The 14,209-nt window shown below is 40.2% G+C and overlaps 1 protein-coding gene across 2 annotated transcripts in view; it reads left to right on the plus strand.

The window, feature by feature from the left end:
- Positions 1–3,731: 3,731 nt before the first annotated feature.
- The window catches only part of RAB11B (RAB11B, member RAS oncogene family), a 715,258-nt gene continuing 704,780 nt past the window's right edge, over positions 3,732–14,209 (plus strand). Inside the window, exon 1 of one of the 2 annotated variants that reach the window (XM_044090673.1) lies at positions 3,732–3,929. In XM_044090673.1, the coding sequence (XP_043946608.1) occupies positions 3,890–3,929 (40 nt within the window). In that variant the 5' untranslated portion in view covers positions 3,732–3,889. Of the gene's footprint in view, positions 3,930–4,509; positions 4,646–14,209 lie in introns of those variants that run through there. The other variant, XM_044090675.1, reaches the window with a different exon arrangement.

The raw sequence follows: 14,209 nt of genomic DNA on the forward strand, positions 1-14,209 counted from the left end.
GGTACTGACATTTCCACTGGTTTTCTCTGCTAAGCTTCTGTTTTCACACTGGGAGAGCTAGAATTAAGCTGTTACTCAATGTGCAGCCAACTTGGAAGTCCCCTTTTTCCTGGTTTTGTTCCTGGACCTCTTACCTCTGTATGGGTATCACTGACCTCCCTCCATTGTTATACTGAATTGGGTGTTTTACTTATTTCTTCTTTTTTTATTAAGTGAGTCAGCTGCCACATTATCTATATAGCTCATCCCATCTCCCACATTTTCCACAATGCTTTAAACTGCGAAAATTTGTATCCTGTTAAGACAGCAAGAGCCAACACATGGGTTACAGCCACAAGATGTAAATGCTTTCACAAAACTGTTTGGATTTCAACATCGGGGGTATTTACTTCTATCACCATGAATGCCAGGCAGTGAAAAAGACACAAACTACTTATATTTAAGAAAAAAATGAAAAGCTACCTTATTGAGCAAATTAATATAAATGTTTTAGTGAATTGGGTTAACATGATTAATACAGATTATGCTTGCTGATATTGTATGTATCAACTAACACCTCCTTCCTCTTCTGGACTATATGATGGAGACTGATGTTTGTTACCTGCTGTGCATGAAAGCCATGTTTGTAGTCATTACCTGGGTCTGTTAGCTGTTTTTTTTAATTATGTTCGAAATCTCAGAAGCATAATGCAGCAATGTGCTGAGTTGATTATGAATTCTATTACCTACACTGAGGTTGAAGGCAGAGCTAACATACTGGATGATAAATTTTAGACCCTCCCCTTCTCCCCTCTGTCTTTCCCACAAGATATACCAGAATCTGACTCACCTCACCTATCACAGAAGAACAAGTCCTAAAAACGCTATCAAAAGCTAAAAACACTACATTGATGGATCCTGACAAATATCACTGGATGCATTTTAAATAGCATGAGGCATAATTTAGCTACCAACTAACAACACTGTTCAACATCAGCCTCCATACAGGTTTTGTACCAAGCAAACCGAGAACAGCTATAGTCATTTCCCTTAATAACAGAAGCCTTGTACATACTCAGGCACACCCATATGTCTGCCCAGCCTCATATGCAAAGCCATGAAAAACTTATCATGGAACTAATTAATAAGGACATAGGGAACCTCCAAACACTGGACTCGTCTCAGTTTGGATTTGTCAAGGGCAGGTCATGATTCTTATTCAGCCTGGTAGATTTCTTTGAAAATATCACCAAAGCAATGGATGAAGGTATAATAATGCACACCATATACCTTCACTTTGTCAAAGCTTTTGACATAATCCCCCACTCACGTATAGTAGAAAAGGTAAATAAACTGAGAATAAACCCTACATCACTCACTGGATTACCAACTGGCTTACAAATAGGATGCAGAAGATCAAAATAGGGGGGGAGCTAACTCCAAAAAGAGACTAGAGGAATCACCCAGGGTTTGGTGCTAGGACCTCTCCTGTTTGGCATCTAGTCCTCTGATGTAAAAGCCAGTAACAAAGGCCTCTGGCTAAATTTGTAGATGAATGCAAGCTAGGAGTAGTTATTGAATCCCCAGTCAAGCTTTAAAGAACCATACCACAACCATGATTCATGACATTGTGTGTTTATCATAAGGTGACATCAGTGACATTGGGAAGGGGCTGCAGGCACATGTTGGGAGTAAGACAAATAGGACTGTGAACACAAAACGACAGCGAAACTTGCAGATGTTCTCCTTTTCCAAAATTTTATTCCGTAAGCGCTTTCGTAAGGACTAGTATCCAAACTTCCTCAGACAAAGTTACACAAACAGTCAATGACTTATATACTTATACAATTAATAAATAAAACAATTATATAAAAAACAATTGAATAATTAAATAAACAACTCAATTCCTTTCCTTCTATGGAAAACTATTTACTTTGTATTTCCATATATAATTCATGATTTTATTACTAAATACAATATTTAGTAATAAAATCATGAATTATATATGGAAATACAAAGTAAATAGTTTTCCATAGAAGGAAAGGAATTGAGTTGTTTATTTAATTATTCAATTGTTTTTTTATATAATTGTTTTATTGTTTTATTTATTAATTGTATAAGTATATAAGTCATTGACTGCTTGTGTAACTTTGTCTGAGGAAGTTTGGATACTAGTCCTTACGAAAGAGCTTACGGAATAAAGTTTTGGAAAAGGAGAACATCTGCAAGTTTCGCTGTCTTTTTGTGTTCACGAGTACTAGTTGGTTGTGTTGTTTACAAATAGGACTGTGTTCACTACTGGGATTCACAGGGTACAATGACCAGCTATAAACTGGATCACCTATGAAAGAAAATCTTTTAACTAGAATAACCAGGGTCGGCCTTAGGTCAAGTGGTGCCCTAGGCAAAAGGGCTCCACAGCGCCTCCCAACACAACCTGGTGCCCCCATCCTGGTCTATTTACACCATACAGTTTACTGGAAAAGCTCACTGCTAGGGCGGCACCCTAGGCAGCCGCCTAGTTGGCCTATGCCTAAGGCCGGCTAAGAGAATAACGTTTGAAGTACATACTTAATGAAAATTCATCATTTAGTGGAATGTTGTCCAGAAAAACTGAGATGATGTAAACAGCAGTATGCAAGACCAGCCTGATATGAATTTCTTGAAATATGCTGCCATGGTTCAAATTGCCCCATAGAAATAGTGGTTAATTGACTTGTCAAAGATAAAAAATAACACTATCCTCTGAAGTGTAAAATGCCTTACACAATTGTTGACTACTTCATAGAACCCACTGAAAATGAACTGTACAGGTTTTGTTGAGCTTCCATCAAAACTGGTGGTACATGTTAATGATTGGTAATTGTTAGGTTTCATTTTTTTATATCATGGGGAATCATTGTTACTCTGCATATGCATTACATCACATTGTTACAGCAGCAGTTGTGTTGTGGAGCTAAACTGCTTAACCATTTTTACTCATGCCAGGACTTACTATTAATGACTAGTGTACTGGAATATGGATGGCATGGTATTTACTGGAACACAACAGGCAGATAAGACTTAAAGAGCAACTAATTATGGCAATATCATTTTCTATGCATAGTCGCCTCACAGTAAGACGCTGTCCGGTTCGATTCTCAGCTAGGGCGTCTTCTGCGTGGAGATATGCGTGAATGGGCGTACCTTCGTTGAAGGTTGTGCATCAGGCCTGGCAAGCCGGTACGTAAAAATCAACTTGCAATCATTAGCGGACCGGAGTTCCGCTGTGGCGACCCTTAACCGGGAAAAGCCGAAAGGCACAAGACAGAGGAAATCCATAAATTACAGCGCGTATAATTATAATGTTATCAGTACAGCTTCATGGGACTAAAATAAAGAGCTTCAGTTACATCGTGTTGAACTGAGTTCGATTCCCAGAGCTTTCCTACTTGACCAGTGCTCATACTGGAGCAAGTCACTTACTTACCTAAATACAGGCATTTTTGCATCTTGTGGATCTTTATAAGGCTGGAAAGGGTAGAAAGCAGTAATTCTGTAGAGCATTGCCTATACGGTTTGCTGTTTGCTTTGAGTGATGGCAATTTATGTAAAAGTATAACTAATTTACAACTGTATAACTCGTAAAAGACGACAGGCTATAAACCCGCCCACCAGAGTTCGTTCACATTTAAAACATTTACTAGGATTCTTGAATCTTAGTGTGTCCTGCGCCTTTAAACGGAGCCCCGCCCCCTGCAGTTTGCCGGAACGCCCCTTTTCTGCAGTGAGCGCTGCTGTCAGCTGAAACAGCACTTCATTGTGTCACTGGCAGTCCAGCCCAGCTACAACACACTGGTGGGGGGTGTTCAATGAAATATTTTTAGATAGCATCAAAAAGAGATTTAAAAAAGGCAGCAGGCGGAGAAAGATGGTGACCCGGGATGACGAGTACGATTTTCTCTTTAAAGGTCAGTGCCGCTCTCTGTTACTATGCGTATGATCTTGGATTTGATGGCAGGTATTAAATATGCCTGCACTGCACTGCTGCACTTTCTGCAAATATGATTGTGTTTGCATGCAAGGCTCGTGTTTGTAAAGAAGAAATGCACGGGGCGCTTATTTCTCTGTTTTAAGGTTTACAAGAGGGGAAGTTAAATGAGTTAGATGACCATCACCTTTGTGCTAGCGGTAGTGCAGAAGGGAGACAGCGTAATACCAGGCAGAGAGATGTGTCTGATGGAAAATATTTCTTTGAGGTGCAATCAGCTTTGTGAGCGATGGCAGGCTGGTCGTGTGATTGTCCTGGTAGTGGTGGGTGCAAGGCTGGGTCTGGGACATTAGTACTGGGCTCGTTTGTCCTGCAACAGTGTGTGTACGTCTTTAAACAGTCTTTGAACAATTAACATTACATGATTAGATACACAGAAACAGAGCAGCAGAGATTGCCTCATCCTTTGTTATACTGACGGCTGATGCATAGCATTTGTCCTGCACTTAATGATTTGGGTCAGGCAGCAGGAACAATGCTGCTTGCATTTTCATGCTTAAAACCTAGGTACTTTCCACTAAAAGGACAACAGAAGAAGTAAACACGTATCTGGACCTTGTAAAACAAGTAGACGAGTACAGTTTTAAGGGCAGCACGCTTATGGTTACTTTTACTGATGTCATTGTCTAGATTTCAGTAGGTATAACTGTATTTAATTCTGATGTGTGAAAGAAAATTGTTTCTATTGTGATTCATGCCGTGGTGATGAAAGATTTGGAATGGGGTCTACCCAAACAACTGGGGTCAGCAATTCAGCTATACTGCATGTAAGTTACAGCCTTCCTAATACCTTTCCTGACCCTCAATAAAATACATAATGTAGTGGCTCTATCTTGACTGTGTACCTAACCAGTCGCTGTGCCCACATTTTCAGTTAGGCTTTGGGAAACCTGCCTCTGTCTTAAATTGTAACGACAAAATTTAGTGTAAGCTTAGAGTTCTAGACAAAAATGTAAAAATAATCTGCCCTGGGCTGTGGCAGGTTAGGAACTTCTTTAGACATTTTTGGGTCCATCTCCATTTACATTCTTCAGGCAAGGCACATATGTTTATATAACTGGAAAACCTGACTAGCTGCTGTGCCACACTATGACTGTTGCTGCACAGCGAAACAGATTGAGATATGCAAGCTCCAGAATTCTGCAATACTTCTCTGACGTAGTTAAAATGGCTATTGTACTATAATTCGATAGGGCATTTGTTATATTTCTGTTTGTAAGTCTTGATACAGTTAGTTGTTTTCTGTAGTCACTCTGCATGATATTTGTTTTCACAAAAGTGAATGCTGTTGTGCTCTGTTCCATCTAATCTCGATGGTTGTTAATTTTGTCTGTGTAACCGTCTCTTTTTCAGTGTCTTTAATGAACTAATATCTCAAAGGTAATTTATGCAGAAAGGTTAAAAACACTTTACTTGGTATGTTGGCAGGCAATTGGCAATACTACGTAGAAGTTGTCCAATTTAAATTAACCCATGCCTTGAGTTATGGCATTATGTGGGAAGGCAAATACAAATTCAGTGGTAATTTAATTTCTTTCATCGTACATACAATACCTCAGCTGTACTCCTGACTGGGCAGATGGTAACATTTTTGATTTCTATACCCATGTTGAAACAAAGGCAGATGTTGTATCGGCCAAGATATGTGGAAAGTGCTCTGCTTCTGCATGATATGCCATGAATTCTGTTACTTGCGCTTCAGTATCAGACAGAGCAGAATTACCATTAACATGTTTATTAGGAACCTTAAGATAGCACCTGCTCTGAGATTGCAAAGCATTTGTGTAGCATGTCATTTAAAAGACAGAATACAATGGAATGTGTAGTGGACTCTTAGCGCTGCATTGTGGTGCCACTTTTATGTGTATGATCTCCATCCTAGCATGGGACTAGAACCTGCAACCTTGGTGTATGTATCTCCATTTTTCATGTACAGAAAAAAAAACAGATGTGTTCCAAGAGACCAAAACTTTCTGTAGTTCATTGTCACATACAACAGAACCATTTCTTCATATTTTTTCATCTTGTGTTCCAGGTTTCCTCTTTGGTTGTGTTAGTGTAATTGAACGGACTTGCTTAAGTTCTGCTTGAGGGCTGCTTCATTCTCTGCACTGTGTCAACAGCTAACATGAGGACAGTGTAGCAAGGTCTGTGTAGCTTGTCTGTAAACAGATATCTCTTCTTGTTACTTCCAAGTTGTCTTCTTTCTTCATATGTGGAGGGGATCAAAATAACAAACTTGGTAAAAAGTTTCCCATTCATGACTGGATGATTTGTGTTTATAATTTCCCATGGTTTACCTTAAATCATCCTTTAAGATTATTCTTATTTCCCCTTCTGGTTTCTTAATTTATTTTTAGGATTTTGACATACTTTCTTGGAGATCTTCACAGTTTAAATTTGTTTTGTTTCTTGCTTCCATATTGGTTTTGATACATCTTTCCCCTTATAAAGGTGAAAGCTACACAAATAGCGGCAGTATTTCGGACAGTGTTTCAATGAGTTATATACAAGAAAAGAGCTGTCTCCATTTTTGGTTTAATAGATCTTCAGATGCATTCTGGAATCTATTACATGTCAGTAGGTGTTGCTGTATTGTGTTATTTATATTAAGATCTAGATTAGAGATATGTTTTAGAGCTTGTACATCCTACATAATACTAAGTCTCATCCCCTTCACTCACTCGTGGCAACCTGTGGTATATTTTTTTTCTTGCATAATTTTGACTGTATGACATCATTTTAATTATTAGACCCATAATTTTGACTGTATGACATCATTTTAATTATTAGACCCATAACTTTGACTGTATGACATCATTTTAATTATTAGACCGATAACTTTGACTGTATGACATCATTTTAATTATTAGACCCATAACTTTGACTGTATGACATCATTTTAATTATTAGACCCATAACTTTGACTGTATGACATCATTTTAATTATTAGACCCATAACTATCGCAGCACTGTTTGTATGCCCTTCTGCATATCCTAAGTCCTTCTACCAGTCTGTTATTATACTAGTTAGTATGATATCTGAAAGCAGAGTTCTACTTGATGTTACATAATTCTTGGAAGCAATGGATACCCAGAGGGCTTATTTATTGTAAAGATCTTGTATACATAGGTCTTGCAGTTTTGCCAAATGTTTCTCCATACTGCTTCCTTCTATGGCTCACCAGCTCTTCTGTTCAAAAAAATCTTAGCGGCAGCTATTTCCAGAATCTCAAACTGCATTTCCTTTGTTTATCTATCTAGTAATTGTTCAGCATAAACATGTTAGTAAGGTGTCAGCCTTTAGCAGATTCTTGCAAAGTTTTTATCTGCTTCCCTCGCTTTTATTTAACAAAATAAGTAAATACAATTTAATTAGGTTCATGACACAGCTTATTGATTGGTGCTGATCATAAGCACATTTTCAGTCTAAGGCTCCATTAGAACTCTGGGAACTGAAATATAATCACATTTTCTAGCCTGAACTGCACACAGTCTTTTTGATGAGAAAGAAATGTAAATGCTTCCTGGATTTTACAAACCTAGACATTTGCAGACACTGTCCTACAAGCTTGCTGTCTGTAAAGGTATACCATGCAGAAGGTTTCTATTTTATTATTAGAAATCTAAAGGTAAGAAAAAAATCAAAGCATCATTTAACAAACTGCAAAATGCCCAAAAAGGCAAGTACATAATGGCCTATTAATCAAACGTTAACAGATTTTTATTAGTTAAGATTCTAAAATGCAGCATATGGGGGGTTGGGGGGGTTGGGTCTATAATACAAAATCGAAAGATAAAAAGAGTGAACGCTCTTTTATCAAACGCTGAAAGCCAAAAGCACTAAATATTGAAGACACGGAACAGCGATTTTTTTTTCCAGGGAAAAAAATTCACTGTTCCGGAAAAAAAAACAAACCAAAAAACCCAAATTCAAACACAAAATAAAGTGGGAGGCTTTGCCCCCACACACCCCACGTAAATATATCAACTCCGAGATCGCACCACAGTGGAGCAAATGGCAAAGTCCTAAAAACGGCCTAGTGATTTTTTCCCTGGGAAAAAAATTGCTGTTCCGTGTCTTCGATATTTAGCGGTTTCAGCTTTCACTGTTCGATAGGAGTGTTCACTCTTTTCATCTTTCGAGTATGTGATATAGACCCGGGAGAATTCACAAGTATATATGCAAAATGGAGTGGTAAGGGAAGGGAGAGAGAGAGAGAGAGAGAGAGAGAGAGAGAGTTTGTGGAAAGATACATGTGGCGCACTCAGGCGTGATGTTTAGTGTACAGCAATTAGAATGGGAGTATTCAGATGTAGGGTATAAAGAGTGTGGGCTATGCTTCCTTTATAGGACTGTCTGTGACTTTTCCTTTAAGGGGCCTCTGGAGTGAAAAGCCACATGTGCAGCAGCTTGCAGTTTCTGAAGACATTCTGGAAATGTTTCCAGGCACAGACTGTTCAAGACAACTGGGCCAAGGAAATCTTCTCTCAGGTAACTATTCCCTGAGCCTTCTTTGGCTATCACAGTTAACTAAAGTCACACACAACAAAATATCTGTAAGTTATTTACTGTAGATGTCTCGGATATGTTCTTACTATTACAAAGTCCTGAAGCATCTTACTCTGCTCCAGTGGCAGACTTACCATAGTGTCCTGTCGCATTACCTCCTTAAAAAAATACTTGAGGACCCCAAAAACAGTCCTTCTCCTTTAAACTTTTAAACTGTTGCAAATTATTTGCTACAAATGTAGCATGCGGCTTGCAACATACAGCTTATCACCACACACAGTGTACTGAGACCTTCAGCTCTGACCAAGAATGCAGCCCCACACAGTGAACTGAGACCTTCAGCCCTTACCAAGAATGCAGCCCCACACAGTGTATTGAGAGCTTCACCCCCTGACCAAGAATGCTGCCTGTGTCACCCGTACCACATATGGTACACTAAAGAGCTTCAGATCAGACTGAAAATGCAGCGTCTGCATTCAGAACCTGAATGCTGGTACTGCCAATCTTGCCTCATGACTCTTTGCACCTGTGGTGGCTGTCCCCTATGCCCCACCCTTAGCAAGCACTTCTGAGGGTACTCTAGAGATCTAAGCTGAAAGTATTGTCAAAAGTGGAGCTCATTATCTGAAGCTTTGGAGGCTGCATTTCTCTTGTAGCAGAAATCCCCCATGGTCCATAGATATGAGATCTTACCAGTAAATAAACCTTCTGAGTATTCACTGCTTTCAGTCCAGTATTCCTACTTCGCCCAAATTCCGTCCAGACACCCTAGCTGTGCCTTCCCAGTAAACTGACTCCAGATCTTACCTTCTTGTATTTCGGGCTCCCAGACCTTTCCTATACCATCTTTCCTCCAATTCACAAGTGCAATGTACACGTTATCCAGTTCGGGTACAAGCTACATTAGAGCTGGTAATGCAGTTGCCTGTTCATAGGTACATACTAAGCGAGGTGCCCTTGTGAGCTATTTTAAGCCTAGCCAATTTCCCTTGGTGACAGTCAAACCCTGTACGTCTTGTTTGTGAAGTAAACCGCTTAACCATTATGCCAATCCCCAACCCAAAAATCAACTCAAATTCCCTGACTGGGAACTGAACCCAAGCCGTAGTGGTGAGAGCGCCAAATTCTAACCACTAGACAACCAGGAATCCCTGTGGTGATTGAGCCAGTGGGGCTGCAAATGCGTACATCTGAAAATGTGGAAGTGCCGGCCAAGCCTGGGATACCAAAGAGACTAGTATTCCCCTTGGGTGCTTCTAGTGCTTCAGGAGATTTAATTTCCCATTTGAACTCCATAAACATCTTTTGCGTTTGGGATGGGAATGTTATGTAGAACATGGGGTAGGTGTCTCACAATGAATATAAATTCAGGAAGGCAACAAGGGAGTCTTAAATTTTTCTACTTTTGGTTGAGCCCTTCAGCTCCATAGGAAAGGTTTAAAGACGGTGTTCTAGCAGCTTGATATATGTTATATCTAAGTTGTATTCCTGTATAAGTGATCTGTTTAATCCCCTTCCCCCACTTCCTGAAGCCTTAAGACATGCTACCTCCTATTACTCAGTGGAGAGAGTAAAGATTTTCATTAATTTGCTTTAAGCCTTGAGTGACCACCAAATCTGTCAAAGACACATATACCAGGATTCTGACCCTGATCTCCCCCTTGTTTATGAACCATGATGATTTGGGAATAAACAAGAACAATTTAAATGTTGCCTGTGTGCATCTCCTTTAATTTTTGTTGATCAGCAGCTCAGTAGAAAGGACAAAAAGTAGAGGGGAGAATTGGCATTCCTGACAGTTACCCTTCAAAATATCAAATAATACATGTGCCATTTGTAGACACTACGTTTGTAAGCAGTACATGACACATTGACATGAAGTAACCTGTAATCTTATATGTTTATAATGCTTTCCAAATAAATCTGTGCTTGAAAATATGGAAAGCCACTGGTGTGTTAATATCCTTGCAGGCCTGCATGACATTGGTTCACAGCTATTAAATGTCTGTCCCCCATGAAGCGTTGCTGCATGGGACTCGCCAAATATGGGAGTATAGATTCTAGCCTGTTGGCTAAAATTTTGGCCAGTATTATAACTTTGCTTTGGATAAAGGAAAATAGCCTGTAGTTAGGTGGATCTAAACAGTCCTTGCCTACTTTGGGAAAACCATAATAACTGTCGTGGCCACTGATTGTGGTAGCTGGCGCCACTGTACAACCGCATGGAAGAGTTTCCATAGTGGAATCTATAGCTGTTCCATAAAAATGCTAAAGTGGTTCTGTTGCTTTTAATATGTAGTTCCCTTCTCCTTTCTATATGTATCAGTACTAAAAGCTTGGGCTATGGTATACCCCTGGATTATTGAGATTGACCACCTTTCCATTCTATCCTGAAAAAAAGAGAATCCCTCAGCTTTGTTCCTTCTTTTCAACTCACAGATTCTGAGCTCCAGTGTATAGTCTTTGCATTGGCCTCTGAAAAACACCCTTTGCATTCTTTTAATCGGATCTTCCTTATTCTTCATCATATCCTTTCATTTGTCTTTCATCTTCCCATGCCTTTGGGATTGCACATACCGAGTTACAACTGTGTAAAAAATTCATTTCTGTATAATGTGCCGAACATCTTTTACATAGCCCTACCAAAACCCCTTTCACCTGTTCATGAGTAATTAACACACCTCTTTATTCATAAGAACTAGCTGGTCCAATTTCCTGTGGTGAAAAAGTACGTAACCCCAACTGTGACAATGAGTGGGTGGAGAATACCATTGGCACGATCATCAATAAATGTACTTGCCTAAATATACTAGCTCTAATAAAATAGTAAACATCTATCCTGCTCACTATACCCTGAGAATGAACTGATTAAGTGTAGTCCTATGTCCTCTAAGCATCCACAAGGCAATATTCTTGTATATATATTTTAGGCATTTCAGTAACCTAAGGAAGTATATGCCTACCTACTGGATGCTAGTCCAGTGGTGATCCAGGGCCACATTAAAATTACCCACAAACCATCAGCACTCCTTTTCTTTCAATATTTTCAGGCCCCCCCCCTAAAAATTTTCCACATGGGTTGATCATTGCCCTCACTGGGTCTGAAGAATGACCCCAGCAGTATCATCCTGCATTGTTGAAACCTCTTCAAGAAACAAGTCACCACCTCCAAAATCCATAGACTGAGTACAGCTTCTCCAAAACAAACTCTCATTTACACTGAGCCTTCTGTTTAGTACAGATACAGTATCTTATATTACATTAAAAGTCACTAAATCTTCCTCACAAGAGGAACACTGAAATCTGTATACCTTAATGAGAGTACTGCTTTACATATTTTCAAAAGTTTTTTTTTTTGACTGGGAGCAGACCCTTCCTTCTCAATGGTTATGTAAAGATATTCCTTCCTACATGCTCCTAACTCTGAGGTTACTACTTCTTGAAGAAACAGAGAAAATAACTTCAGAAAAGATGTGCAGCTTCACCAAAAAGGTATCTGATTCACTGCTTTCCCTGGTTGAAGAAAGACCCTTGAGTCCAACCCTATAACCTTCATTTTCTGCAGGTGTGAGAAGTCCCTTCTTGCCCACTAACAAGTAAGAGGTTATAGGGCCAGGAATAGACAGTTCTGCATACAGTTTCAGGATCACTGGGTGGCTATGATTACTGAGCTCCTGGATACACTCCCGTGCATACAGCACATCGGGCAACCAGCAATTGTTTCCATGATTATTGAGATCCTGGATGCTTCAGTGCATACAGCACATCGGGCAACCAGCAGTTGTTTCCATAGCAGGTACAGGCTTTACTGGGTTGGGTTGCTAGCCCAAGGCCCAACCTTCTTCAGAGGGTGCACCACACAATCACATGCACACACTCACACCTAGGGCCAATTTAGAGTGTCCAGTCCACCTACTGCATGTCTTTGCAATGTGAGAGGAAACTGGAGCATCTGGAGAAAACCCACACAGAAGCAGGGAGGACATGCAGACTCTGCACAGAAGGCACCCCAGCCGAGAATCGAACCAGAGAACCTCTTGCTGTGATGTGACAGCGTGAACCGCTACACCACTGCACCATCCATGATTACCGAGATATCTGTTTCAAATACAACAGCATCTGAAACTGAAAAGTGTACAAGTTCAAACACTGTCAAGGATTTTTATAAAGGGAGACTGGGTCAAAGCCCGCTATGGTGGCATTTAGGCTGGTTTATTGTTCCTGAGGCTGGGGGAGGGGATAATGAACTTCCTCATGTGTTCTGGGGTAGGAGGGTTGGGGTACATGTCCTTACAGTGCACACTCCTCTTATGCTCTCTGGTGTAGCCAGGTGTATGCCAGGTACTGTATGATATATATATATATATATACCAATTTAATTTAGTTGTCTTGTATAATAAGGTATGCTAAAATCTTAAACTTGATATTTCAGGATTTTTTCAGTGACAAAAAGATGTTCCACCAAAACTTGCACTGGTAGGGGTAAGGAGTGGGAGATATCCCTTGATGAGTGGGGATTATGTTTTGGATGTTGGTGTACAGTTCCAAAACTCTTGGATTTGCTCCTGCTGAACAAGTATTGTGTACTTTCAAGTGTGTGTGTGGGGTGGTAGGGGGTAGGGTTACCTAAGGGCCCATGTCACCCAATGTGACATTTGCAAGAGACTGTCACTACATGCACAACCCTTCAGTGCACATGCATGGGGAGAAAATGTGAAGCTTAGTAAAAAAGAGAAAAGAAAACGCCTAATAGCTGCTTGAATGTCAGCCAGACCATGCATGGACTTGTGTTGGTGGCTCAGATGCTTGGAAGGTGGGGGAAGCATAAAAAAAAGGTGTAATAAACAAAAAGTAGTTGTAGTTAAGTAAATGTAAAGCTTTTTTTTTTTTTCTTTTTCCCCTTGGACTTCATTGTTACTGGCCTGGCACCCAGAAGACACCATTCACTCCAGGTCTACCAGCTACTCTTTAACCCCCCCCCCGACTTAGTCCTTCATTTTGCTGGAGCTGGTTGTGGATACAGAGGGTGTCCTGGGGGCTTGGCTCATCTGTGCTTCCATCTGGTGGGTAGGGGGGTTTATGACCAACACACTTCCCTTTCCCCACCCACCATACACGTTGTTTTTAGATCTGAAGGAAACTCCCCTGTTTGAATCATGACCCCTTAGAGAGCATATCAATGAGCATCCTTCCACCGAGGATGGGCATGTCCATCCTATCTCTGCCACTTCATCAGTCAGCCAAGCCAATAATCAAACTCGGGTCGGCTGGGCGATAGTCAGAGCTTTACTTCTGTATGCCACAGGAGCAGATATAACAGTAAGTCTCTGAGAAGTATGTGGTCAGTGTAATGGTAAATGGTAACATCAGGCATCCCTTCCGATTTTCCTTATTACTCCTAGCCTGTATTTAAAAAGCATTGGCTTCACCTTCTTTGCTTTTACCAATGAAAGCCTGTGTTAGTATCCACTGATGCTGGCATTCAGGTGGATTTCTCTTACCTGTGGAGGTGAAGTGTGCTCTAACCAATTCCTCGAGTTATGATTTCCTGCTCAAAAAGGATCGATGCAGTAGGTGAAGAGCCCTCGATTAGTACAATACTGCCAAACACAACGTTGTAAATGAGAGCTCTGCATATCTGCTGAATAAGTAAGTATAGTATGAAAACAAATGTAAACCAAGTAAAT

The sequence above is a fragment of the Protopterus annectens genome, chromosome 13.part0 (genome assembly GCF_019279795.1).
Source record: "Protopterus annectens isolate FY-2018-M chromosome 13.part0, PAN1.0, whole genome shotgun sequence".
Classification (NCBI taxonomy): Eukaryota; Metazoa; Chordata; order Ceratodontiformes; family Protopteridae; genus Protopterus; species Protopterus annectens.